This window comes from Cricetulus griseus, chromosome 2 (genome assembly GCF_003668045.3).
Source record: "Cricetulus griseus strain 17A/GY chromosome 2, alternate assembly CriGri-PICRH-1.0, whole genome shotgun sequence".
NCBI classification, from domain to species: Eukaryota; Metazoa; Chordata; class Mammalia; order Rodentia; family Cricetidae; genus Cricetulus; species Cricetulus griseus.
The window spans coordinates 373949969-373976754 of NC_048595.1; the positions used below are offsets into that span (position 1 = coordinate 373949969).

Below are 26786 nucleotides of genomic sequence, written 5' to 3' on the forward strand. Positions count from 1 at the left end.
CGGCTCTGCCCAGGACTCCCACCCGGCACCGCGGCTTCCGCTCCGGACACCTCGGACCGGAAGTGTCGCGTTGCCATGGCGAGGATGGGCGCGGGGCCCGCCCCCGTGGAGCCTGGAGCAGCGCTGGGCCCCAGGGTCGGCCGGGCAGGGTCTGGGAAGCGGCTAGGCGGGCTCCAGATGAGACAGCCGGCAGTTGTAAGTGAGGGTCAGTCCTGTATGGGAACGTAGGGGCAGTCGGGGCGAGGCCCGGCGCGGAGCGGTGGGGCGGGGCATGGCGGGTGAGCCGGCGCTGCGGTCTCTGCGGCCCGGAGCTGGTCCTGCGGGGCAGAGGAATGGGTCGTGAGGGGCCTGCAGGAGGGGCGCCAGCGAGGCGGCCCGCGGAGGGTTTTTTGTCAAACCTAACAGCACAGGTAGTTCTTGCAACCTGTTGTTCAGGTAGATCGACCGACAGTCTTCATTCTGACAGGTCAGTGAAGGAAGGGACTTTCCTGTGCTTCCTGTGGGTTTGGAGTTCAGTAAAGCACACTCTCGAGCCTCTTAAGGCTTCAAGTGCCCTCGCCTGGAGGCTGTGCCTCATGAATTGTGGTTAGGAGAGGAATGTAGACCAGCCTGTGAAAAGTGTTTGGGCTTCTTTGGGTTCCTGGATGAGCCAGTGCCGGAGGCTTGAAGCAAGGAGGGTTAATTATTACGGGTGCCGAAGAGAGGTGTGTATTGGCTTGCCCCAGACTCGAGAGACAGAGCGAAGCTATCTGACCCCCTAAGCCCTCCTTTCTTCCTGGTCCTTACTTGGGGGTTCAGGTGGAGGCGAGGGCATCGATACCGCAGTTAGCCCTCTATGGTGTCTTTGCTCCCCGGGAATTCCCTTATAGAGGTTTGGTTTGAAGGCTGTGTCTTGCTGCAAGCACCCTAGCTCTCAAGAAGGCCGCCTGATTCACTTCAAGGGAACCAGAGCTGCCATTGGCCCAGCATGAGAGCTGAGTTGGTTGAGGGACTGTTGGCCTGGTGAGACCTGCCCTGACTTCGTATTGTCATCGTGATGGGACTCTTAGAGCTCTGAGGGGCCACTTGCCTGCCTCTGCTCCAAGTTTTGCCCAAGGAGGTTTATTTTTTTATTTTTTTATTTTTTTGGCCTTTCCCTCTCCTGATACCTTAGTTAGGTTTCTTCCTTATTGACTCAGAGGCCCTCCTGACCTCCCCCCCTTTTTTTTGAAAGGAATAATTCTCTTAAATATTATTTATTATTGTTTGGGACGGGTGCATGCCATGGTGTTCATGTGGAGGCTAGAGGACAACTTTGTGGAGTCCATTCTCTCTGTATGTCTCTTTTTTTTGAGGCAAGGTCTCTCTATATGGCCCTGGCTGGCCTGGAATTCATAGAGATCCACCTTTTTCTGCCTCCCAGGGATTAAAGGTGTGAGCCAGCTGGTTGGGGGTAGTGGCACAGGCCTTTAATCTCAGCACTCGGGAGGCAGAGGCAGGCAGATCTCTGTGAGTTCTAGGCCAACCTGGTTTACAGAGTGAGTGTCAGGACAGGTTCCAAAGCAGGAACTCTGTCTCAAAAAACCAAAAAAACAAAAAAAAAGAAAGAAAGAAAGAAAAAAGAAAAAGGAAAAAAGAAAAAAAATGTGGGCCAGCCAAACCCAACTCATTCTCTTCTTCCACCTTGAATGTGGGTTCCAGGGAGTTGAACTCAGGCTTGCAGGGCAAATGGCATTACCTGCTAATCTCTCTCTTTTCACCTTTTTAGACAGGACTTCAGTGTGTCACCTAGGCTGCCTTGGGATTTATACCTCCCTGTTCCAGAGTGCAGGGCTAGTGGACACAGGCCTGGTCCCTCCTGCCTCTTCATCACCAGTGTAGTGGGGAGAACTGGACTCGGTTCTGTGCTAGCAGGCATCCTGCAGCTGGACTTCTATACTCTGGACTCTGTCTGAGGGATTCTTGAGTCTATGCTATGATCTGTCTCACCAGCTGGTTACGGCAATGCCTTCACTATAGGCTGCTGAAGTATCTCAGTCACAGATAACCAGGCTCCCAGCCCTGACTTCCACACTCTCTCTGTCCCACCCACCTACTGGTCAAAACAAGGTATCTGAGGCAGCCACAGGCTGTTTTCCCACCTCTAGACTCTCTTGGAACTCCCTCTTGCATGTCCCATGAACAGTAACATACACACCAGAGTAAGGTCTATGCATGTCCTGTCCCATTCTGTGTTATACTCACCGTGCTGACATATTCAGGTGACTGTTCATCATTTACTGAATGCTTCCTGTAAGTCAGGCACTGGGCTAAACTCTTAAGAGAACTGCAATAAATCCAGAGTAAATGACATGTTAAATAAAACATGATGAGATAAGAGAGTTACAAGGTAGCCATGGGAGACTACTGACAAGGTAATACTTGAGATTAAGGTGTGATCTACATGGTTCTAAGGTACAGTGGGAGGACTTTCCAAACAGGAGCAACAGTGATTTGGAGGTGGGATAAGGATGACAGTGGTAGTACCAGGTAAATGTGACAGGCTTGGGCGTAGAAAACCTCAAAATGTTTCAGATTTTTCAGCCACATGATCTTCAAGACACTTCTGCTGTCTTGTAGAAAAATCAACCCCAGACCACACACAACTGAAGAGCTCTTTCAACAAAATTTGTATTTTCTATCATATACTGAATGGTATTGTTACCTTTTTATTGTTGTTATTATTATTACTGAAAGTAATTTTCAAAAGATTTATTTTATGGTCACTGGGTTTGATGGTGCACACCTTTAATCCCAGCACTTCTGAGGCAAAGGCTGGCAGATCTCTGTGGAGTTGAGGCCAGCCTGATTTGCAGAGCAAGTTCCAGGACAGCCATGGCTATGCATAGAAACCCTGTTCTGAAAAACCAGGAAAAAATTAATTTAAGTAGTCCTGTTTTTATCCTTTTCATGGTCTATAGGAATTGTATGTAGTATGTTCCCGAGCATGTGTGTGGGGTATCTTGTGTGTGTGTGGGGTGGGTTTGGTTTTGTTTTGGTGATGCTGTGGATTGAACCCTGGGCAAAAAACCCAGGGCATCATCTCACATGATAGGCAAGTACTCTGTCACCTACTACATTAGCCTTTCTTTGTTTGAAGAAGGATCTGACTATATAACCAGGGTAGCCTTGAACTTGTCATCCTTCTACCTCTGCCTCCTTTTTGGGATTCTGTACATATGCCATTATATCCTGGCCCAGCACTCAGATTTTTATTTGGAGATGGGGTCTTGCTATGTATAGCCCAGGCAGGCCTGAAACTCAGTTTCCCAAAATCTTTGGTTTCAGGAGTAGATTGCTATGTCTGGCTTCTGTTTCCAAACTTCTTGAGACAGAAACTCTGTATTCATTAAACAAGAACTCCTGTTCCCCCTCCTCTAGTGCTGGAGGGTTGTACTATACTCTGTTTCTAGGAGTTTGCCTCAATAGGCTGAATCATAAAAAATGTGGGGCCTTTTATGTCTTACATTTTTGAAGCATGTATCAGAATTCCATTCCTTTTTATATCTGGGTAATATTCCACTGTATGACTGTGCCTAGTTTATTCCTGTTTTGTTTGTTCTGTGTTGAAAGGTGATTTGATTGCTTTCACTTCTTTTCTATTGTGAATGCTGCTGCTGTGACTATGACTGTATAGGTAACCAGCTTGTAGCTTTTCTCTTGGAAATGTTATCAACCAAGTAATGTTGTTCCTTTTCCTTTTCTGCTGCTGGGTTGATAGAGCTACATTTCATTCTTTAATTGAGGTTCTAAGTCTTATAGTGCAAAAATGGAAATAATATCCATCTGTCTTTAGAGCCAGGTGTGCACATTAGATCATTTTGTCTGTGGATCTGTTTTCTTACCTCTTGTAACCTATGAGTAGCAACCATGCTCAAAGGGAAGCTGCTTTCTCACTCATCCCCAGCCTCCTTTGTGAAACCCTGTGTTTATTTGAGATAGGTTCTTTCTTACTGTGTAGTCCAGGCTGGTCTTGAACTCAGTATGTAGAACAGACTATCTTTGAACTTGTGATAATCTCTCTCTCTCTCTCTCTCTCTCTCTCTCTCTCTCTCTCTGTCTTTTGGGGGGGTTTGAGACAGGTTTTCTCTGTGTAGCTTTTGGAGCCTTTCCTGGCACTCGCTCTGGAGACCAGGCGGCCTCGAACTCACAGATATCCGCTGCCTCTGCCTCCGAGTGCTGGGATTGAAGGTGTGCGCATCAACGCCCAGCTTTTTTTTTTTTTTTTTTTTTTTTTTCTGTGATAATCTCTTGAGTGCTAGTATTACACCACATTTGGCAATCTTGAGGGAGTTTATTTGTATGTGTGTTTGTGGTTTTTTTGAGACAGGGTCTCTCAGTGTAACAGCCCTAGTTGTCCTGGAATGCACAGAGATCTGCCTCCGAAGTGCTGGCATTAAAGGCATATGCCACCATGCCCTTCGTATGTTTTGCTTTGAGACAAGGTCTGCATAGTCTAACTTGGCTTCAGACTTGCTTGAGGCTGGCTTAGATCATCTTTGAAGTACCACTGTGTGGCACCATGGCCCACTTCCTTAAGGTAGTTGAACTTTATCGTGCTATGTACTGTGTTTTCGTTTCCTTAGTGACTTTAGGGCCAGATCAGTGTCTTGCCAGTTCCCACCATTTTTTTCTTGCCATCTCATTTCCAGGAATTTTCTAACAAACTGTAGCAAACTGTAGACATCCGGGGGGTGGGGGGTGGGGTCCGTCTCCATTGATCATGTCTTGTGTATAAAGGGAGTCTCAGAAGCATGGACATTGTTTATTGTAGGATCCTATGTTCCTTGTTCTAAGTCTGGAACCCTTCTGACTGTGCTTCTTCTATCCACTGCTCCAAAACCGGTGTCATAGCTGGTCACTTGGCCCCCAGGGTGTTTGACCTGCCTCATATGTATTTGAGTCATGGTCTCTCTGGGACTAAAGTGTGAGTCAGAACAATCTTTTGTGTGCTCTTCAAAGCTCCCTTTTGTTACCTTTTGTGCCTGACATACCTTAGTTTCCCATTTACAAGGGGGTCACAGTCCAGTAATGACATAAGCAGGACAGTGCATGGTAAGTGGTACCTGTGGCTACTAGATTCTTCTGTCTGCCTTCCTGTGTCCTCACCTCATCTGCACTGAGTGTTAAATGCAGATGTCTGCTGCTGAGTTTAGCCTTTGACATGTTGCTTTGGGTTAATTAGGTCTAGTTTGGAGCCAGATGGCAAAAGGGAAGGAAGCTGATGAGGAAGATTGAGTCTCCTTTGCTATCTGGAAGGGGCCTTCCCAGATTCTCTACTCAGCCATGGATATTGGACTGGCTGGAAGTGTTGTATGTGCAATTATATGGGTCCTTCCCATGGACAATTAGCCCTGTTGTTTCTAAGCTAAATAACGTTTATTTTTGTAGATCAAAAAATTGGAGAAAATTGAATTTTGTGTGGCTCTCCTGCTAACATCAGGGGAGTGGGAGCATTGAAAAAGAACACAGATCCTTAGATGAGAACCAGAAGAGCAGCTGAGACCAGGTCATAGGCAGGTGGGAGTTGCCTGTGACACAGATCGGAGAAGAGATTTAAATATCTTTTGAGACAGTCTCTTATAATCCAGGCTAGCTTCCAATTAGCTCTGTGATTCAGGGATGACCTTGAACTACTCACCCTCCTACTTCAGCTCTGGAGTGCTAGGATTGTTACTGAAGATAATGTCAGAGCCTGGACCCTAACAGTCCCAATAAACTGGGTTTAGCCACACCTTACTAAGCCAATTTAAACAAACAAGTAGCAGTAAAAAGCCAAGGGAGGTGTATTCTGTGTGGCCTACTGAGAAGGCGACTTGCTTAGGAGGGGATTATATCTGGATATCTATCCCTCTTCCCAGTGTGGCCACATTGAATAAATCTTTTTTTTTTTTTTTTTTTTTTCTTCGAGACAGGGTTTCTCTGTGTAGCTTTGGAGCCTATCCTGGAACTCGCTCTGGAGACCAGGCTGACCTTGAACTCACAGAGATTCACCTGCCTCTGCCTCTGAGTGCTGGGATTAAAGGCATGCGCCACCAACGCCCGACATTATTTTTACTCTTAATTTGGTTCTTTTAGTTGCTTTATCCATTGCAGTCTAGATGGTAAAGCTGCTTGCTGCCCAGCTGATGACCTGAGTTCCATCCCCGGGACCGCTGTGGTAGAAGGAGGGAACCAACTCCAACTCCTGGAAGCGTCCTCTGCCCTCCACATGTGCTTCATGGCATGCACACTCCCTCAGTAGATAGCTAGATTCAGTGACTGGTTTATTGATGGTAGGTGGCCATGTGTGGCTTGTTAGGACAGCCAGGCCATAGGCTCTGACTTTGACTCCAGTGAGAGGGTTTTAGACATGTGCCACCTGGTTTTTTGTTGTTGTTTTTTATTTTTTATTTTATTTTATTTTTGTTTGAGACATGGTTTCTCTGTGTATCCCTGGCAGTCCTAGAACTTGCTCTGTAAACCATGGTGGCCTTGAACTCAGAGCTCCACCTGCCTCTGCTTTCTTAGTGCCGGATAAAAGGTGTGCGCCACATGCCCAGCCCATGCTTGGTTTATGTATTGCTGGATATTGAACTCATCCTTGCTCATGCATAACAGACAAGCACTCTTCCAACTGAGCCATGTTCTCAGAGAGGAAACTCTTTTTCTTTTTCCCTGAGGCAGAGTTTCTCTGTGTAACAGCTCTGGCTGACTTGGAACTCGCTCTGTCGACCAGGCTGGCCTTGAACTCATAGAGATCCACCTGCCTTCTAGTGCTGGGATTAAAGGCCTGCACCACCACATGTTTTTGTTTGTTTGTTTGCTTTTTGTTTTTCGAAACAGGGTCTTACTACACACACCATTGGCTGAACTGGAGCTTACTATGGCTCTGTAGACCAACCTTTCCTTGAACTCATCGAGATCCACCTGTCCAAAGGGAAGACTCTGGGTAATGCTCAGCACACAGTAGGATGTAGTTCAGGTTAGTAAGTGACTGTGAGCCAATGGGAAACAATAGTGCCTGGAATAGATTCATGTGAACATGGGAGCATCCTAGCAACCTGAGTGGCTGTGGTTGGGTTGCAGAGATGGACAGGGTGCTTTGAAGTCTGGTGTCCTCTGGTTAGACACAGACCATTCCCAAATGTAGTGTTTTTAAATTAACATTGAACAGCTGGGTGTGGTGGCTCAATCCTGTAATCCCTTTGCTTAGGAGGGTCTGTCAGGAAGACGCCTATAAATTTGAGGTCAGTCTGGGTTCCACAGTTATAGGCTAGCCTGGGCTACAGTGAAGGGACCCTGTCTCAAAATATTGGGGGTGGGGTGGAAGCTGGGCCATGGTAATGCATGCCTTTAATTTCAGTAATCTGAAGGCAGAGGCAGGTGGATCTCTGTGAGTTTGAGACCAGCCAGGCTACAAAGTGAGACCCTGTCTCAAACAACATCACACAAAAATCTGATTATTCTCAGGTCTCTGTGGTCAGGGAATGTGAGAAACACTCAGTTGGCTGGTTCTGGCTCTGTTCCAGGTTTGTGGTCATGCTGCCAGCTAGAACTGTGCCATCTAGAGGCTCAACTGGGGCTGAGCGCTAGCTTCCCAGAGGGCTTGTTTGCTCTTAGGGCTGTGAGATGGAGGCCCAGTTCCTCTAGTGGGTCTCCCCTGGGACTAGGCATGTCTCTAGGACAGTTGGCCTCTTGCAGAGTGGATGGTCTTCAGGGAGCATGGAGAAGAAGCCATAGTGCCTTTGCTGATCAGACCTTCCACACTCTGGGTTCTTTATATTTTAGCTCTGTGGTCGTCCCTTAAATGATGCTGGGGCCCAGAAAGTATCTCCATCTCAGAGGAAGAGGCTCACCTTAGGAGCGAGTAAGTGAATGAATGAAATAGATAAAGAACAGAGAACTCACCATTCTAGATCAGAGACCAACTAGGTGACCACCTGAGTGATGGTCACTGTGATGGATTCCATAGATACAGTGGAGGGATACATGGCAAGGATGCTAATATTGAGGACACTCTCAGCTGTGAGCCCAGTTCCTTAAGGATCTGTTCATTGCCTGGTGAGTGGCTGAGGCTGAACATGGGGGGGGGGCACAGGAGCTATTGCTTGTGAATTAGAACTTTGGCAGGAGTGGAGCCCTACTGTGGGGTTGGGGGGGCTGATTGGGCTGGTAACCAACCTCCTTTGCTGGTCTGAGATAGCTGTTGGCCTACAGCAGTGGTTGTGAGTGAAGTTGTCTGGACTCCACAGTGTTAGCCCAGAAACCTAAGCCCCTCTCTTGTGGATTCTCAGCTTTCTCTGGCTTGAAACTGGGATACTTATTCTTCTGCTCTCCCAGGACTGTCTTCAGGTGCCTTCTGATAGCAGTTCTGTCTGCTTGGGGTTCTATGACAACTAATTCTTTTCCACATTTCTGCTGCTCCGGCCATCCTGTTGATTCTTATTGCTAGTGAGACCAGGCACTCTGAGGCTACTTATGTCCTCATTATGTGACAACTCACTAATGAGCTTCAGTGAGCCTTGTGTGGGAAGCCTGGACCTTTTGATTCTGTACAGTAGCACCTGTGCTGGATGACTAGAACATGTCTCTGTCCCACAGACACTTGTGGTGGCATGAGAAGTCCACAGTCATTTGTACATCCCATCGTCTAGTCTTTGTTGTTTGTTGAGACAAGACAAGCTCTTACTGTGTAGCCTTGGCTGGAACTCACAGAGATCCACCTGCCTCTAGAGTGCTCATATTAAAAGTGTACATCTCCAGGTCAGCCTAATCATTTGGTCTTTTAAGTATTCCGGTATTTCATTCCATTTTTCTTTTTCTTCCTTCCCTTCCTCCTCCTTTTCTGAGACAGGGTATCATTTTTTTTTTTTAAGATTTTTATTTATTTATTATGTATACAACATTCTGCTTCCATGTATATCTGCACACCAGAAGAGGGCACCAGATCTCATTACAGATGGTTGTGAGCCACCATATGGTTGCTGGGAATTGAACTCAGGACCTTTGGAAGAGCAGTCAGTGCTCTTAACCTCTGAGCCATCTCGCCAGCCCGAGACAGGGTATCATTTTATAGCCCAGGATGTGAGGATGAGCCTGGAACTTACTCTGCAGCTGAAAGTGAGGTGGTGCTTGAACTCCTGATCTTCGTCTCAGCCTCCTGGGTTCTGTTCTGTGATTATAAGTTTTAACCACCACAGCAAGAACTTTTCTTTCTTTTTTGGAGGTAAAGTCTTGCTTTGTGGCCCAGGCTGACTGTGAACTCCTGCCTAAGCCTCCCAAACTGTTGGTATTGCATGTGTCTTTTTAAATTTTTTATGTGTATGGGTGTTTTGCTTACCTTTACACCATGTACGGTACCTGCAAAGGCCAGAAGAGAGTATTGGATCACCTGGAAATGGAGTTAAAGATGTTTGTGAGCTGCTGTGTGGGTGCTGGGAATTGAATCTGAGTCCTCTGGGAGAGCAGTCAGTGCTCTCAACTGCTCTGCCATCTCTCCAGCCCTATTATTTTGTTTTGTTTTTGTTTTTTGAGACAGGGTTTCTCTGTATTGCTTTGGAGCCTGTCCTGGAACTCACTCTATAGTCCAGGCTGGACTCAAACTCACAGAGACTCAAACTCCTGTAAGCTGGGACTAAAGGTGTGCATCACCACCACCCGGCTCCAGCCCTATTATTATTTTTTGTTTTTGTTTGTTTGTTTGAGACAGGGTTTCTCTGTGTGACACCCTTGGTTGTCCTTGAGCCCGCTTTGTTGACCAGGCTTGCTTCAAACTCACAGAGATCCTGCTGCCTCTGCCTCTCAGTGCTGGTACTAAAGGCGTTCACTGCCACCACCCGGCTTTGTTTATTATTTTTTGAGACAGGGTCTTATGTGGCCTATGATGACCTCAAACTTGCTATGTAGCCCAGGATGACTTTTAACTTCTGATCCTCCTTCCTCTACCCCCAAATGCTGAGATTAATAGGCATACACTTCACTTGATTTTATGACGTGCTGGGGGCTGAACTCGGGGCTTTGTGCAGGCTGGTCAAACACTCTACCAGCTGTGCTGCATTCCCAATCCGGGGTTACTTCTTTGAGTGTGGGTATGTGTACAGTGGTGTCTGTACATGCATGTGTGCATGTGCATGTAGAGGTCATAGATTGGCTTTAGGCTTAGTTGCTGTCCTGTATTTATTTATTTATGTATTTGTTTATTGACACAAGGTCTCACTATGTAACCCTGGCTGACCTGGAACTTACTATGTAGGCCAGGCTAGCCTCAGAATTTATAGCAATCTATTTGCCTCTACCTCCTAAATGTTGGAAATAAAGGTTACCACCACCATGCTGGCTCTACTTTATTTTTAAGACAGGGTTTTTCACTAAAGCTGGAGCTAAGTAACCAGGCATGGTGGCACACGCCTTTAATCCCAGCACTTAGGAGGCAGAAGCAGGTGGATTTCTGAATTTGAGGACAGCAGAGCAAGTCCTTGAACAGCCAGGGCTATGCAGAGAAAGAAAGAAAGAAAGAAAGAAAGAAGCTGGAGCCCTGTGATTTGGTTACAGTGGCTGGCCAGTGAGCTACAAGCCCGCTTGTCGCCCCTGCTCCACCCCCCCGGGTGGCAGACACATGTCACATCTTCTGGCTTTTATGTGGACACTGTGGATCCAAACTCAGGTTCTTATGCTTGCACAACAAGCACTTCGCCAACCGAAACTTCGACCCAGTTCCCTGCTTTCTTTCTTTATCCTTAAGCACACACTCAGGGGCTCAGTTACTGGGCTTGATAATAAACTGTAATATGTAATAGCATAGGTAAAGAGACTTTCTTGTTCAGCTTTGTCCTGCTTGTTCATACACACTTGCATTGTGAGTTTCAGATGCACTGTTGGGAACTGCCCAGACTTGGGTGAATGTGGGGAGCACTTATTTTACAGTCTGAGCCTGCCGACCACAAACGAGGTGTCTCCCTGTGTTTGCTTAGCTCTTGTCTCTTATCTTTCAATATTGTTTTATGGTTCTCTGCGCAGGCCTTTGGTTAAGTTTCTTAGTACTGTTTGTGTTTGGGGTTACTCTCATGATAGCAGTTAGAGGACTCGGCTGGTGCTGGCTTCTCAGGGCGCATTTTTCACTTGAGGGAGGTAAAGGGAAGGGAAGCAGTGAGAGTTCTATGGCATCTAGGCTGCATCACTGAGGACCAGACAGCTCTATCTGTGCTAGGAGCTCTGTCGGTTCCCTCAGTGATGCAAGGGTCAGAGAGCTCAGAACTGAGGCTGTCAGGATGGTGGTTGGAAAGGAGGGTGAGAACAGGATTGTGTATGTGTGAATGTTGGAGTGTTGGGGTTGTGTTCTGGGTCATTGGAATGACAGGAAAGGAATGGGGAGTTGCATCGAGACTATGGGTGAGAGCATCCACTTTGGTGACTAGGTGGAGGGTACAGTTGGGACAGAGGTATTAGCGGGAAGAAGAGGTCAAGGGATTCTTGGTTGCAGAGACCTGCAGGATTATTCATGAGAATACTCAGACCATCTGGAATTCAGCTACTGTATGAGACTAGACTCCATGGAGAGGAGACAGGGCTTTGCAAATATAGTAAGGAACAAAGTCTCTGTGGGGGTGAGATAGTAACCCACTGAGAGGGCTGCCAGGGGAAAATTGCACTCCCTCAAGAGAGGGTGTGGTCTCACCAGAAACCATTAAAACAGCCTGGAGGTGGTGGCTCACACCTTTAATCCCAGCACCCAGGAGGCAGAGACAGGCAGATCTCTGTTGAATTAGAGACCAGCATGGTCTACAAAGAGAGCTCCAAGATAGCCAGGGCTGCATAATGAGAACCTGTTTCAGAAACAAAACAAAACAATTCAAAAACCTATTGTTGGGTTTTAGGCCTTGGGGACATGTGGGGTATAGGTCAAAAGCTCCCTTCCCATTTAAACTCTGGTGGGGGCTTCTCTCTGCAAGGCTACTGCTGAGCTACAGGGATCTATCTCAGCATGCTGAGAGCTGTGAGGGCCTCTGTGTTGCCTGTGCCTTAATCCAATGAGTCAAGATCTGAGAGTGCATTTTATGTAATGTTCTAGTATTACTATGTTCTAGTAGATATAATGTTCTGGGTGGCCTTGAACTCCCTGGAATCCTCATATCTGAGCCTCCTGAGTTCTGGAATTACAAGTGTGAGCCACCATACCTAGTGCACCATGTAGGTTTTAGTTTGTCTCCTTTTTATAATGCAGACATGTGAAAAGTAAGTGTAATCGGATTTGTGGGATTTCTTTTCAGTTTCTGGTTTCTGTGTCATGTCTAGAAAGCTGTGTATGTGTGCGCCTGTGCGTGCGTGCGTGCGTGCGTGCGTGCGTGCGTGCGTGTGTGTGTGTGTGTGTGTGTGTGTGTGTGTTAGGGTTATGAAACATTTTCTTCCTTTGTCCTCGTACTCTTTTGGCTTTCTTTTTTCCTTCCTTCCTTCCTTCCTTCCTTCCTTCCTTCCTTCCTTCCTTCCTTCCTTCCTTCCTTCCTTTATTTTTTCTGTTTTTGCTTTTTCCAGAGAGTATCTCACTATGTAGCCTTGGCTGTTGTGGAACTCACTCTGTAGATCCGCCTGCCTCTGCCTCCCGAGCGCTGGGATTAAAGGCGTGCGCAACTACTGCCCTGCAGCTTTCTTTTCCTTAAGGTCATGTGTGTGCTGTCTGGATTTTATTTTGGTGTGAAGAGCATCGTGTTTCCCAGGCAGCATTCCACTGCCAGCACTGGAGTTCTCCTTAGTTTGGGCCTATGTGACCTCCTGTGTCTATATGGGCCTATGTGACCTCCTGTGTCTATATGGCCTATGTGACCTCCTGTGTCTATATAGGCCCTCCTTGCCACCCAGTTTCCTATAGGTGGCAAGGGGTCTGTCTAAACTCCTGATGACCACTGCCATTTGGGCACTTTCTGTGGACTTCTAAATGCCAGCAGTCCTGTCTCTGAGGCTCCTCTTTCTGCCCTCTTGGCCCTTCCCTCCCCTGTAGCTCTCTGTTGTTCTTTGTCCTGTTCCTCCTAGTTTGTACCATTTCCTTGGAATGTCTTCCTGTGCACTTCCTGCTTGTAGGATATCTCCTTGCCCTACCACCTCACATCCCTCAGTCTCTGCCGTCCGATTGTGTCTCTCATTTGTTTGAGGGTCTTTCCAGCTCCCATAGCATGAGGAGTCATGATGGTTTGACTGTTTAGATGGTTTTACCTGCATCCTTGCCCACTGTCCATGTGCTTTAGTTCCTCCAGGTGCCAAAATATACCTGTGCAGAAGCAGTGTACACTCACCTTGCCCAGTACAGAGCTCTCAACATAGTTTCTACAGAGAGTAATCTTCATGTGGCCTAAGTTCAGCTACACTGTACCAAGCACAAGTACTTCCCCATACCTGTTTCTGCTTACTTCCAGTGTCTCTTTCTCATGTTTACATACAATTACTTTGTGTATGGATATTTAATAGTGGGTGTTGGACCCAGGGTTTTGTGATTACTACACAAGTATTCTATTACTGATCCATGTCTCTACCTTTATTTATAACATGTCTTTAAAAAATAGATTTATTTATTTATTTTTTAATTTTTGGGGATCGGTCTCACTATGTAGCTTTGGCTGGCCCAGAACTTACTCTGTAGACCAGGTTGGCCTCAAATTCACAGGGATTCTAGTGCTTCCCTAGTGCTGGGATTAAAGGTGTGCGCCACCCCTGCCTGGCATATCTTTTCTTTTTTAAATTTAATCTCTCTCTCTCTCTCTCTCCCTTTTTTTTTTTTTGGTTTTTTGAGACAGGGTTTCTCTGTGTAGCTTTGGAGCCTATCCTGGCACTTGCTCTGGAGACCAGGCTGGCCTCAAACTCACAGAGATCTGCCTGCCTCTGCCTCCCAAGTGCTGGGATTAAAGGTGTGCACCACCAACACCCGGCAAATTTTCTCTTTTTAATAACTGAATAAGCTCTCTCTCTCTCTCTCTCTCTCTCTCTCTCTCTCTCTCTCTCTCTCTCTTTTTTTCGAGACAGGGTTTCTCTGTGGCTTTAGAGGCTGTCCTGGAACTAGCTCTAGCTCTTGTAGACCAGGCTGGTCTCAAACTCACAGAGATCTGCCTGCCACTGTCTCCTGAGTGCTGGAATTAAAAGTTTGTGCCACCACCACCCAGCAGTACTGCTTAGTTGTCTTTTGTTTATGTGTTTTTCTGTAAATTAAGAAAGTCACATCATTTAATTCTATTCTAACTTTGATTACATTTATGCTGCCCTATGTGATCCCATAACACTTACCCAGAAGTGTGTTAGTATCAACATGAAACAGGCTAGAGTCACCCAGGAATTCGAAGAGAGAACTCCCAAATGAGGAAAATACCTCCCCGTACAAGGGCCTGTAGATCATTTTCTTTTCTTTGAGACAGGGTTTCTCTGTGTAATAGCTCTGGCTGCCCTAGAACTTGCTTTGTAGACCAGGCCAGTCTGGAACTCACTGAGATCTACCTGCCTCTGCCTCCCAAGTGCTGGGATTAAAGGCATGTGCCACAAATGCCGGCTATGGGCCATTTTCTTGACTGCTGACAGATATTTGTTTATCCAGAGTCCTGTCAGCTTTTGTATCCATGTCAGCATCTTACAGCTACTCTCCTCATACACTGGTCTAGTTTGACTTGTGACAGAGATGAACATACAGATATTATTCTATGGAATGGTGGAACCTTATTTGTTTGCCCATTAAGTGTGGATTTCTTGCTACAGACCAAATAAACTGTACTGGTTGACTTCACCTTGTCACGGCCAGGGACTCTTTCATTGGCTGCCCCATGTCTTAAGGTGGCAGCATCCCCTGTGATGTGCAGCTAGAGGCACAAGGGCTTTCCTCTGCCTCCTTGACTTGCTGAATGGGCTTTAGTAATAGGGTGTCCTAACTGATGGGTATCAGAGAGAAACATTCCGGTCTGCACACGGACTTTCAGAGAGGTGTACTGTAGGTACTCATCTGGAAGCATCTGAATCTGTGGCCGGGCCCCTGCTTTTCCCCCTCTAGCTGTTCTCTGAACCTTTCCCTCTTTCTCTCAGCTCTCTGTCCTTTCTCTGGACACCTATCCTTTGTCCCTGTTTCTGGGTCATCCGCCACCACTCATATCATTGCTTGTCCCCATGTGTTTAGGCTCCTTGGGGCAGTCAGACTCTGGGCTCAGTACACATAGGTACCATGTGGTAGGTTAAAAGGTACTGTGGTGTGTTGATTTATAGGGCAGTGGGGAATTAACACATCAGATGGGAAGCTGTCATTGCAGGAGAGTGGGCAGCATTTGGGCAGCTGATAAAGGAGTTCTTGGTGTGACTGTGTTATCTCAGCAACCCTTCATTTGGGTCTGGAGCACTTAGGCCTACTGCATAGCTTCCTCAGCCAGTGGAATTGGTTTTGTCTGTAGCAAAAGCTGTCATGGCTTGGCTTTCCTGAGTGTAAACTGGGGGTGATAGTAAGGGCTGTATAGTTTGGAAGGGTAGGGAAGGTGAGGGCCCCAAGAGGTTGGCTCATTGGAGCTGTAGAGAATGGATTGGGGTTAGGGTACTGGCCTCGTGGGATGAAGGTCAGCTGCCCCATGGGGCACTCTGTAGGCTGGGTCAGTCCAGTGCTGCTCAGGCTGAAAGGTGAGGATTGAGGTCAAAGTCCCTGTAGGAGGAGGCTTCCCTGTGCTGGGTCCCACATTCCTGGTTCAGCTCAGCCAGGCTTGAAGCCCAGATCTGGAGTAAGTCGACCAAATTATCTCTATTTGACATTCCCGAGAGGCTGTGGGAAGGATTTGTGGAGTAGGGCAGGAGATGCCCTCCTTGGCCTGGCCATTTTAGTAGTTTAGCTGTCTTCATGACTCTCGAAGACTAGGAAGTAGAACCACACCTTAGTCAGGGTCAGCTGGGTCAGCCAAGACTCAGCTAGGCAGGAGGTGGCTTTCCTCCTAGAACTTCAGAAGAACCCATCGGCTTTCAGCTGCCCTATTCCCTTTGAGGCTGGGTTCTGGAGTAAAGCCAGATAGACAGCTCCTGGAGTCAGGGGACTGAAAGCTTAAAGCCCAGCCTGCTGGGAGCTATGCTAGAACGGCCTTGGAGTAAGAACTGTTCTGGTGGGTTGTGTGTGGTAGACATGGGCTCACTGGGGTCCCCTGGAGTCCTGTCCCAGATCACACAGAGTCTGTCCTCAGGCACATTCCAGAAAGGTCAGGAAGATGGAAGTTAAGGGCTATGTAGTGGAGAGGATGGCCTTCTGGGCAGTCTGGGGCAGCCATAAGCTGTGCTTATCTCCCCACTGCAGCTAGTGAGCTGTCTCTAGATGTGCCTTAGATGAGAAAACCAAAAGCCATCATGTTTTCAAAAGTGGTTTCTGTCCTTGGGTTGTTTCTCTTCTATAGGACAAGGGCATCAAGATATCTTTCCTTTTGTTTAATGATGAGGGCAGGGGAGGTGTCTCTTAATTTCTCTTCCCTGTGGATGCCAGTGTCCCCATGACTTTAGCTGAGTGCCACTCAGGGTGGCAGAAATACTGACTGGACTTACCTAGCTCCCTGGTGGGAGCAGGGCAGATGCCAGGCCACAAGGGATTCGGGAAGCCCAGAGAAGAACCCTTGCCCAGCCCAGCTAGGACTCTGAGCTTGGCCCTAGGATGGCCCATGGACAGCCTAGCTGGGTGTAGGCAGTCCTGGCTGTTTTATTGTTTAGCCTGCACAGCCTTCTGGAAAGGATGGATAGGGGCCTGAGATACCCCTTGTCCTACTCTTCCCTAAGTGTATGGGGGAGGAATAGGGCAGAGCAACTCCCCGGGATATAGCTGACTCAGTGTGCTGTGGGCAGAAGGTGGATCCCACATAGGACTCCCCTGGAGCCCTGCCTCTCCCCATGAGCTGAACTTGATATGTTTCCTTATTCACATTTATTCCTCAGGTGTGTGTGGCAGCCGGAAGGGGAGGCTCCCCTGAGAAAATATTGACTGGCCTCCTGTCTCCTAGCTGCCTAGAGATGGTCGTCCTTGAACACTGGAAGCTGGGACCCCAGGACTGACCACATGCCCTGGTCTTTGCTACGATATCTCCTTAGACCTAGCTGTGCTACTGGAAACCAGCCAGCATGGAAGAAGAGCAGAGACTCCCAGGGTCTGCCAGTGGCTTGCTGCTGATTGGCCCTGCCCTCCATTCTCCTAGGCAGGGTGCCAGGAAGCTGGAACTTTGTTATCTGGGTAATTAGCTTCAGACCCTGGACTGAGGCCGGCCAGGTCTTAGGGCTACTTCTCACAGGCTATATGCACCCTGACCCCAAGAGGGAGGCGAGGTGCTGTGTACAGAGGCCCTGCCAGCTGAGCAGTTGAGGTGTCAGTCCTGCCTGTGGAACAACTGTGGGCACCCCACACACACCTTCCACCCCACCCCCTGCCACACTGCCCTCCCTACCTGGGCTCTGCCCCTTAGGGCAGCTGGGCCTGGTCATAGTTTGGGGCCTCCCATCTCAGCCTTGTCAGGGACAGAGGACACCAAGTCTTGGGAAGGGGATGCCCCCAAGGGTGCCAGTCCAGCCAGCTGCCCCACCCTTCAGGCTTGGCCTGGCCCTCCAAACCCGAATTGTGGTGCCCCAATCAGCCCTGTGGGCAGACATCCACCACCATGGCCGAGCACCTGGAGCTGCTGGCAGAGATGCCCATGGTAGGCAGGATGAGCACCCAGGAGCGGCTGAAGCATGCCCAGAAGCGGCGTGCCCAGCAGGTAAAGATGTGGGCCCAGGCTGAGAAGGAAGCCCAAGGCAAGAAGGGCCATAGGGAGCGACCATGGAAGGAGGTGTCTGGCCTAAAGCCTCGGAAGCATGTCCTCTTCCCTCCCAGCGTTGCTCTTCTGGAGGCTGCTGCCCGAAACGACTTGGAGGAAGGTAAGTGTGCTTGAGTCCCAGGGCAGGGCACAGCAGGCACTCCCATCTGCCTGGGTGTGGCCCTGCATTGTGTTGGCTCTGAACTAGGCCCAGAACTATCTATAGCTCCTGGACTCTAGTCCCAGCTCTGATACTAATAGTCAACTGTCCTTAATAGAGGGTTCATGCAAGAGGTCTTTCTGTGGGTAAAGCCAGATTAATGGATGGCTAGACCACTGGGTAGACACACTAGGGATTGCAGAGAAATAGTACTTGGGCTGAGAGCCATCACTGCCTCTTAACAGAGAGCAGGGTTGTCTGTGGATCCTCTCCCTTTACGCATGGCTCTGGAGAGTGGGATAGCATTGCTCACCTCTGGTTAGAGATGGAGAGTAGGTATCAGCCAACTCCAGTGTAGGTCCTGGAGCACATATGGCCCGGCATTACAACACACTTCCCCAAGCCCTGCCTTTGACTTTTCTCCTCTCGTGTTAGTACGAAGAGTATATATAACCTTAGGAGATCCCTTTCCTTTGCTGTGCCCTGTGCTTTTAACTTCTGGGGCCTGGAAGAAGAGGCATCTGCTAGCTCTTGAGGAGTCTTCTTGCCCTTCCTCTTCTTGCAGTCCGTCAGTTCCTTAGCAGTGGGGTTAGCCCCAACCTGGCCAATGAGGATGGCTTGACTGCACTGCACCAGGTGAGCCCCCGCAGGAGTCGGGGAGGGGTTGACAGGCCTCATTGGGGGTCAGAGTATGCGGCTTAGGTTGCTTGTTTGCAGTGCTGCATTGATGACTTCCAAGAGATGGCACAACAGCTCCTGGAGGCTGGGGCTGATGTCAATGCTCGCGATAGTGAGTGCTGGACACCTCTGCATGCTGCAGCCACCTGTGGCCATCTGCATCTGGTAGAACTCCTCATTTCACGGTAGGACCTGCTGGGTGTCCAGATGGTTGCTCAGGTGACCCCTCTGGGATGCTTCCTCTGTCTTTACCTCCTCTGTCAACCCTATCTGGGGTCCCAGGAGGAAGAGTGTGTTCACTGTGCAGGGTAGACTTCCAACTCTGAACCAAGGGTCTCTCCACAGTTTGCATAGGAAAGTGCCATTTGGTCAGTGTGAGGATGGACTTGGTAAGGAGGGAAGGGGTATGAAGAGACCACCTGTGCCTAGGGGGAAGTGCCAGGGTACAGGTGAGGCCTTTACCCCTAACAAGGAAGGTGGAGCACAGGAGGCTAGTGGCTTCTCTAGACTCAAGAACTTCTCTAGTAGGTCAGTATGGAAGCTTGGTCACCCTTGTATGAGCAGATGAGTCTCTGTCCCACATAGTTGTCTTGGTAATGGAGTAGGGGTGTGTAGCTAGCAGGTTCTTGGGGCTCCTCTTGGAGCTGGTGAGGAACTGCAGGTATTCTTCTTGTTCTGCTCTTCCATCAGGCAGAGGCACCCCTTCTGTTTTCTGAGGGCCCCAGAGTCCTTGCACATCTGCGAGTGCCTTTTCTATATTTATGGGAGGAGATGGGTGTCATAAACCTGAAGCCTAGATCGATAGAGATGCTAAGTCTAGCTTGAAGACAAGTTCTAGGGCTGAGGGGTAGCAGCCAGGCCAGCTTTTCTAGCAGGAGCTAGAGCTTTGTTTTACCCTTGCCTGCCCTCCCTTCCTAAGGACAGTCCTAGGCTGAGGGCCTCTGTTGAGTGGAAACTTGCTGCAAGGGGACGGAGGACTCCTTCAGTGAGGAGCTATTGTATGAAAGTACTGAGGCCAGCGGCTTGTCAATCTTCCTTGTAGTGGTGCAAATCTCCTGGCAGTCAATACTGATGGGAACATGCCCTATGACCTTTGTGAGGATGAACAGACACTGGATTGCCTCGAGACTGCCATGGCCAATCATGGTGAGTGTGCTGTGCCTGCCCACAAGGGGTGATGCCCAAGGTCATGCTTTCTCTAAGCCAGCTTGTTCCCCAGGTATCACCCAGGACAGCATTGAGGAGGCCCGGGCAGTGCCAGAGCTGTGCATGCTGAATGACCTCCAGAGCCTGCTGCATGCTGGGGCCAACCTCAATGACCCTTTGGACCATGGGGCCACTCTGGTGAGGACTCAGTCACTTGGGGGTGTCTGTCCTGGGGCAGGTACTTGGAAGGGGTGTGGGCTGGGATTCAGGGCTGAGTGGTTTGCCTGCAGCTGCACATCGCCGCTGCTAATGGGTTCAGTGAGGTGGCTACCCTGCTTCTGGAGCAAGGAGCCAGCCCGAGCGCTAAGGACCATGATGGCTGGGAGCCTCTGCATGCTGCAGCCTACTGGGGCCAGGTGAGTGCGAACAAGAGCAGGGAGAGGGTAGGTTCCTGACTCTAGTGAGAGCCCTCAGCCAAGCAGCTACTGCTGGCTGCCTGCAGGTGCACCTGGTAGAATTGCTTGTGGCCCATGGGGCTGATCTGAATGGAAAATCCCTGGTGGACGAGACGCCCCTCGGTGAGTGTGGGGTTGCCTACATCTGGCAGAAGGGATAGGCCACGAAGATGCCTGTGACACCTCTGTCCATCTCTTCTCAGACTTGTGTGGTGATGAGGAGGTAAGAGCCAAACTGCTAGAACTCAAGCACAAACAAGATGCACTCCTGCGGGCCCAGGGCCGCCAGCGCTCCCTGCTGCACCGGCGGACATCAAGTGCCGGCAGCCGTGGGTAAGGCCCCTACTTCAGGTCACTGTCTACCTCTGAGACCTAGGCTTTGCCCCTGTGGATGTCAGGGGGCAGCAGAACCCAGTAGGATCTGTGGGCAGAGGCTGTGAGCTAGATGATAATGTCTCAGCTTCCTCTCTCCTCAGAAAGGTGGTGAGACGAGTGAGCCTGACACATCGCACCAACCTGTATCGCAAGGAGCATGCCCAAGAGGCCATCGTGTGGCAGCAGTCACCGCTCACCAGCCCAGAGCCTCAAGAGGATGAGGACCGGCAGACAGACGCTGAGCTCCGGCTGCAGCCCCCAGAGGTGAGCATGCAGCCTCTGTCCTGTCCCAGATGTGGGACAGTCTTGTCATGTGAGCTTATTATTTAGTGTGTAGTCCTCTGTCCCCACTAGCCCCCTATGGAGGTGATAGGCCCAGTGACCCTGTGCTCCTAGATGGGCTGGTACCCCTCAGGTATAGGTTACTGACCTTCCCACTCTCATGTCTGTCCATCTACCACCACTTCACACAACCTGAAGCCCAAGGTCAGTGTAGGTGAGAAAAAGCACCTGCTGATGGCCTCTGGGGTCCTGGCTCTGCCCACAGGAAGACAGCTCTGAGGTGACCAGACCACACAATGGCCAAGTAGGGGCCCCCCCAGGGAGGCACCTGTACTCCAAGCGTCTAGATCGGAGTGTCTCCTATCAGTTGAGTCCTGTGGAGAACAATGCCCCTGATGCCCTCGTCCGGGACAAGGCGCACCACACACTGGCAGAACTTAAACGGCAGCGAGCAGCTGCAAAACTTCAGCGACCCACCCCTGAAGGGCCTGAGACCTTGGAGCCTGGCCTGTCTGTTGACACTGAGACCTCCCAGCCTGACTGTGGCTTCAGAACAACTGGGGACCCACCCCTGCTCAAGCTCACTGCCCCCTCAGAGGAGGCTGCTGTGGAGAAGAGGCCATGCTGTTTGCTCATGTGAAATGTGACTCCTCAATATGGCAAGGTTCAATCCCATGCCAGCCAGAGGCTTCCTCATGATCTCTGGCCTGGTGACCCACTCCAGCACATGCCTCAGTGCTATAGGGGAGCCAATACAAGAGCCCTGTACCCACTTCCAGCCCAGGACACTGGCCCCCTTGCTCAGGGATGGACTATGCAGAGCTGTACCTATGGGCCTCAGGCCACAGACTGCTTACCCTGTGACTCTTGATAAAGGCTGTTTGCCACTGAGTCTTCCTGTGTGTCTCGATGGGGCAGGGGCAGGGGCAGGTAGTACTGCTGGGTTAGGAGCCACCCATGCCCAGGAGCACCCAAACCTATAGATGCATGCTGGGGCTTGTAGGTGGCAGCCCCAGATTTTGTGGGAGGGAGGGAGAGAGGGAGAGAAGCTCAAGGCTATAGGCAAGAAGCCCAGCCTTTACCTGGACCTCCCCTGGCTGGTTCAGCTTCTTGGAGGCTTCTCTGTAACCCTTTACTTTCCTGAAGGCAGCAGGAAACTTTGGACAAAGATTCTTCATGGGGGGGGGGGTTGCAGAGGGTAACCATGCAGAGGGACAGGGAACCTAGCTAGAAGGGGTACAACGCTTTCCTTAGGATTGGACCAGAGCCAGCAGGGAGAAACAGGCAGAAGGCTGGCAGTAGGCACTTCCCAGGGTCATGGTCTCAGTTCCTGGCATGCAGCCCTGATCCTGGGGCATATTTGCCAGCTTCTGCCTGGGCTGGTATAGGTGACAAGCACTTGGCCACTCAGGCTGTGCTGGCTAGGCACAATGCATCAGAGTGAGAGGGGCCCTTTTAGGGGCCTCAAGTGGGAGGGAAGAAGGCAATTCTAGATCATGTCCATTTGGGCTTGCATAGCCATACCTCCCAGGTGACATGGGCACTGACCTGGCTGGCCTTGTGTCCATCCCAAGGGCCTGTCCTTCCTCTCGCACCTGTGGTTGGAGGGTTAGTGTCCTTGGAAGGGCTTGGGGGAGGGTTGGTGGTGGCTGCTGGTTAAATTTAGAGTAGAGCTGCCTTGCTGCCTGAAGCTCACCTGCCACTTGTGCTGCTCCTTGGCTCCTGCTGGTAGGAAGCAGGCAGTGGCAGGCTTGTCCCGGGCCAAGCCTATATTAATCCGTGCTCTGGTCTGAGGGCCAGAGTGAGGCCAGTGAGCCGGGAGGTCACTGTGGCATCAGAGCCAAGAGATCAGAGGTGAGTGTGTCCCCATTGGGCCTCATGTGGTGTTTCTTCCAGCATGCAGGGACAGAGGGATCAAGGCTCACCACAGGCCTTCCTAGCTGCCTGCCCAGCTTAGAAGTCAGGCTCCCCAGCCCTCAACCTGAGCCATAAATGGGTCCTGGGCCTTAGATGACCAGTGTTGAGCATGGCCTATAAGCTTCCTGCAATGCCAGTGGGGGAGTGGGGCTCTATGGACCTATCAGAGGTCACTTCCTGCTCTCTGTACCAATCAGGAGCAAGAAGGAAGAGGACAAAGTTACCCTTGGCCTGGGATGTGGCCCTAAGGGCAGCCTCAGGCTGATGTGTATTGAAAGGGCATGAGGGCAGTCCAGGGTGAGGTGTCCAGGACGAAGTGTCCTGTCTCTAGTCTTTGTCCCTACCCCCAAACCCTTGCAGTGCTCATCAGGGACCAAGGTCCAACCGTAGCACTGGGGCAGTCCCCATGAAACCCAGAGACTGAACACCTCCCTCCTCTCCTGCAGTGCTCCCCAGATTCCTGAGGCCTGGCCTAGTTACCTAGGAGACAAGTAAAGATGGGGTGTGTGTGTGTGTGTGTGTGTGTGTGTGTGTGTGTGTGTGTGTGTGTGTGTGAGGTCTGAGTGCTAGGCCTCAGCTGGGCCTTGCTGGGGTCAATCTCCAGCAGTCCCTGGCTCTGTTTTTAGTAGGCCCACATGCTGAGTGTCCTCTTCTCCCAGTTTCCAGTGTGTCAGGTCTTAAGCCATCCGTCTGTCCCTACTCCCCAAGTGGGTCTCCTGCTCCCTCGTGGGGACATTAGGCGGCACTGGGCCTCGCCCCAAGCCCCGCCTGCTGCCTTACCAACTCCCTCTGGATCCCTGGGGCAGATCTGTGCCCAGACTCATGGGGCGGGGCCCAGGGTGCTCCAGCTCCTTCGGTCCTTTCTGCCCCTTTCAGTAGGGCCAGAAGGCTGTGCTGAAGAGGGTGGTGTGGTGTCTTACCTCAGCAGAGTTCCCTATTCCCAGCACTGATTCCCAGTCTGGGCCCTTCGACTTACTCAACCAGTATCCTGCCTGGTTTGAACAGTCATGGCCTCAAGAGTGAATGATCAAAGTCAGGCTTCAAGCAATGGACTGAAGGGGAAGGTGTTAACCCTGGATACCATGAACCCATGTGTGCGGAGGGTGGAGTATGCAGTTCGAGGACCCATAGTGCAGCGTGCCTTGGAGCTGGAGCAGGAGCTGCGTCAGGTATGGCCTTGGGCCACTTGCTGCCCTTCTGCTAAACTTGTGTTGCTGAATTGGTCCCCAGCCCAGTGGAGTGTGGGACAACAGCAGTAGGATGATTGTGCCAAATCTCACTGCCTGCTCCCCTACTTTTCCAGGGTGTGAAGAAGCCCTTTACAGAAGTCATCCGTGCCAATATTGGGGATGCACAGGCCATGGGGCAGAGACCCATTACCTTCTTCCGCCAGGTTAGGCTGCTGCACTGCCTGTGGTCACAACCCCTTCCCCCAAAACTGCCCTGGCCTTAGTATTTGGTTCTCCAGGTGCTGGCCCTCTGTGTCTACCCCAGTCTTCTGAACAGTCCTGACTTCCCAGAGGATGCAAAGAGAAGGGCAGAACGCATCTTGCAGTCATGCGGGGGCCAGAGCCTGGGTGAGTGCCTGCTCCAGATGGAGTCCAAGCCTTAGGCAGGGGCAGAGATGGGTTCTCTGGGGTGGTTGCAGGATTTGTTCCCCGACCGCCCCCCACTTACTAGCTTGTTCTTTTCAGGCGCCTATACCATTAGTTCTGGCATCCAGCTGATCAGGGAAGATGTGGCACAGTACATTGAGAGGCGAGATGGAGGCATCCCTGCAGACCCGAACAACGTATTTCTGTCCACTGGGGCCAGCGATGCCATTGTGGTAGGGTGGGCCAGGCCAGAGTAGCCCTATGTGTGAGGCTAACCTGGGCTCAGTCTGGTGCAGCAGCAGCAGCAGCAGCTCAGGGCAGCCGTGGGGGCGCGGTAAGGTGTGCCACCTTTGGTTGCACTAACGCTGTGCTCACCATCCCGCCACAGACAGTGCTCAAGCTGCTGGTGGCTGGTGAAGGCCGTGAACGCACGGGTGTACTCATTCCCATTCCTCAGTACCCATTGTACTCGGCTGCGCTGGCTGAGCTGGACGCAGTGCAGGTGGACTACTACCTGGACGAAGAGCGTGCCTGGGCTCTAGACATTGCGGAGCTGCGGCGCGCTTTGTGCCAGGCACGTGACCGTTGCTGCCCCCGCGTACTGTGCGTCATCAACCCTGGCAACCCCACTGGTAAGCCTCCTATCTGCTCCGCCCCATCTAATCTCACCCTTTCCTGCTAGCTCCGCCTCATAGTGCTCCTCCTATCAGCCCCGCCTCTTCCTCTGGGACCCGCCCTAGCTCTCCTGAACCAAGTGCGCCTGGGCTGAACCCAAGTGAACTTGGTTCACTGCTGCTCCTGGCTGACCCTGTCAGTGCTGGATCTCCACACTCCAGGGCAGGTGCAGACCCGTGAGTGCATCGAGGCCGTGATCCGCTTTGCTTTCGAAGAGGGACTTTTTCTGATGGCTGATGAGGTACAGATGCACAGGTGCACACATGGCAGTGGGCAGCAGCTCAGCAGCCAGCCCGAATGACACTGCTGCCCCTACAGGTATACCAGGACAATGTGTATGCCGAGGGTTCTCAGTTCCATTCGTTCAAGAAGGTGCTCATGGAGATGGGGCCGCCATATGCATCGCAGCAGGAGCTTGCTTCTTTCCACTCAGTCTCTAAGGGCTACATGGGCGAGTGCGTACAGGCGCAGGTGGTGGAGCAGGGACGGGGAGAGGGCCTTTTGGGCCACTGCCAGGGCTCAACGGCTCAACACCTTCTTCTCAGACGAGCCCCAAATCATGTTCTTTCTGGCAGATGCGGGTTCCGTGGTGGCTATGTGGAGGTGGTAAACATGGATGCTGAGGTGCAGAAACAGATGGGGAAACTGATGAGCGTGCGGCTGTGCCCACCAGTGCCAGGCCAGGCCCTTCTGGACATGGTGGTCAGCCCGCCAGCACCCTCTGAGCCATCCTTCAAGCAATTTCAAGCAGTGAGCAGATCAGGCCAGGCCAAAGATGTCTGGTGACCCAGCTTTGGGAGGGACTATAGGGGACACATTGAAACCCTCTCCCATAATCCCCTCCTGTGGCTGCAGGAGAGGCAGGAGGTGCTGGCTGAGCTGGCAGCCAAGGCTAAACTCACGGAGCAGATCTTCAACGAGGCTCCCGGTATCCGCTGCAACCCAGTGCAGGGTGCCATGTATTCCTTCCCTCGAGTGCAGCTGCCCCCACGAGCAGTGCAGCGTGCTCAGGTGGGAATGCAGGGTCATGTGGGGGCTGAGCCGGGTGTTGGCCTGGGTGCTGTGACCTGATCACCCTCCTGACCCCCAGGAACTGGGCCTGGCCCCTGACATGTTCTTCTGCCTGTGCCTCCTGGAGGAGACTGGCATCTGCGTGGTACCTGGGAGTGGCTTTGGGCAGCAGGAGGGCACTTATCACTTCCGGTGAGACCTGGTGTGTGTTGATCCCACCACAAACGGGCCTGTGCCCCAGGCTTACTGTTTGTCCTTTTCAGGATGACTATTCTGCCCCCCATGGAGAAGCTGAGGCTGCTGCTGGAAAAACTGAGGCGTTTCCATGCCAAGTTCACCAATGAGTACTCCTGAAGTCACAGTCAGGACCACAGTGGGCAGCCTCTTACTGAACAAACTGCAGGTCCTTGGGAGCCTTCAGTATTTGCTGCTTTTGCCTAGGTCTGGGTACCTGTTACTGCAGGTCCCTAATAAAGCTGGGTGTCAGCTGACTTGAAGTGGCTGCCTGGGTGACCCCAGCTTTTGATTTACCTGATTGGCTTTGGATAGGCACATGGACCCCCCTCAAGGTTGTTAAGAACAGTTCCCAGGAAAGGGCCCTTCAGGCTGTCATTTATCCATTTGTCTGAGAGACAGGTACATCTGTGGTCCAGGTCTTCACTAAGGTCTTAAATGTGGGGCATGTGATGACCCCTTAAAATCAACTAATGTACTTGTAAGAGTGTGAAGG

The 26786-nt window shown here is 50.8% G+C and overlaps 2 protein-coding genes across 7 annotated transcripts; both read left to right on the forward strand.

Annotated features, from left to right (window-relative positions):
* Positions 1 to 56: 56 nt before the first annotated feature.
* Positions 57 to 21749, forward strand: Ppp1r16a (protein phosphatase 1 regulatory subunit 16A). 6 transcript variants are annotated; one of them, XM_027404247.1, is made up of 11 exons: positions 57 to 195; positions 16912 to 17883; positions 18488 to 18558; positions 18640 to 18785; positions 19643 to 19746; positions 19820 to 19944; positions 20037 to 20162; positions 20249 to 20324; positions 20405 to 20534; positions 20678 to 20840; positions 21124 to 21749. In XM_027404247.1, exons 2-11 carry the CDS (start codon positions 17625 to 17627, stop codon positions 21496 to 21498), a joined length of 1575 nt encoding a protein of 524 aa, XP_027260048.1. In that variant the 5' UTR covers positions 57 to 195; positions 16912 to 17624; the 3' UTR covers positions 21499 to 21749. The 6 variants fall into 6 exon arrangements, with proteins under 6 accessions (XP_027260048.1, XP_027260052.1, XP_027260049.1 ...); XM_027404251.2 differs by having other exon boundaries at positions 72 to 195; positions 16977 to 17883; XM_027404248.2 differs by having other exon boundaries at positions 73 to 205.
* Positions 21750 to 21884: 135 nt separating this feature from the next.
* On the forward strand, positions 21885 to 26547 carry Gpt (glutamic--pyruvic transaminase). The gene is made up of 11 exons (XM_035440712.1): positions 21885 to 23944; positions 24079 to 24168; positions 24244 to 24352; positions 24470 to 24603; positions 24759 to 25002; positions 25207 to 25286; positions 25364 to 25500; positions 25621 to 25795; positions 25901 to 26056; positions 26136 to 26248; positions 26320 to 26547. Exons 1-11 carry the CDS (start codon positions 23783 to 23785, stop codon positions 26408 to 26410), a joined length of 1491 nt encoding a protein of 496 aa, XP_035296603.1. The 5' UTR covers positions 21885 to 23782; the 3' UTR covers positions 26411 to 26547.
* Positions 26548 to 26786: the final 239 nt, after the last annotated feature.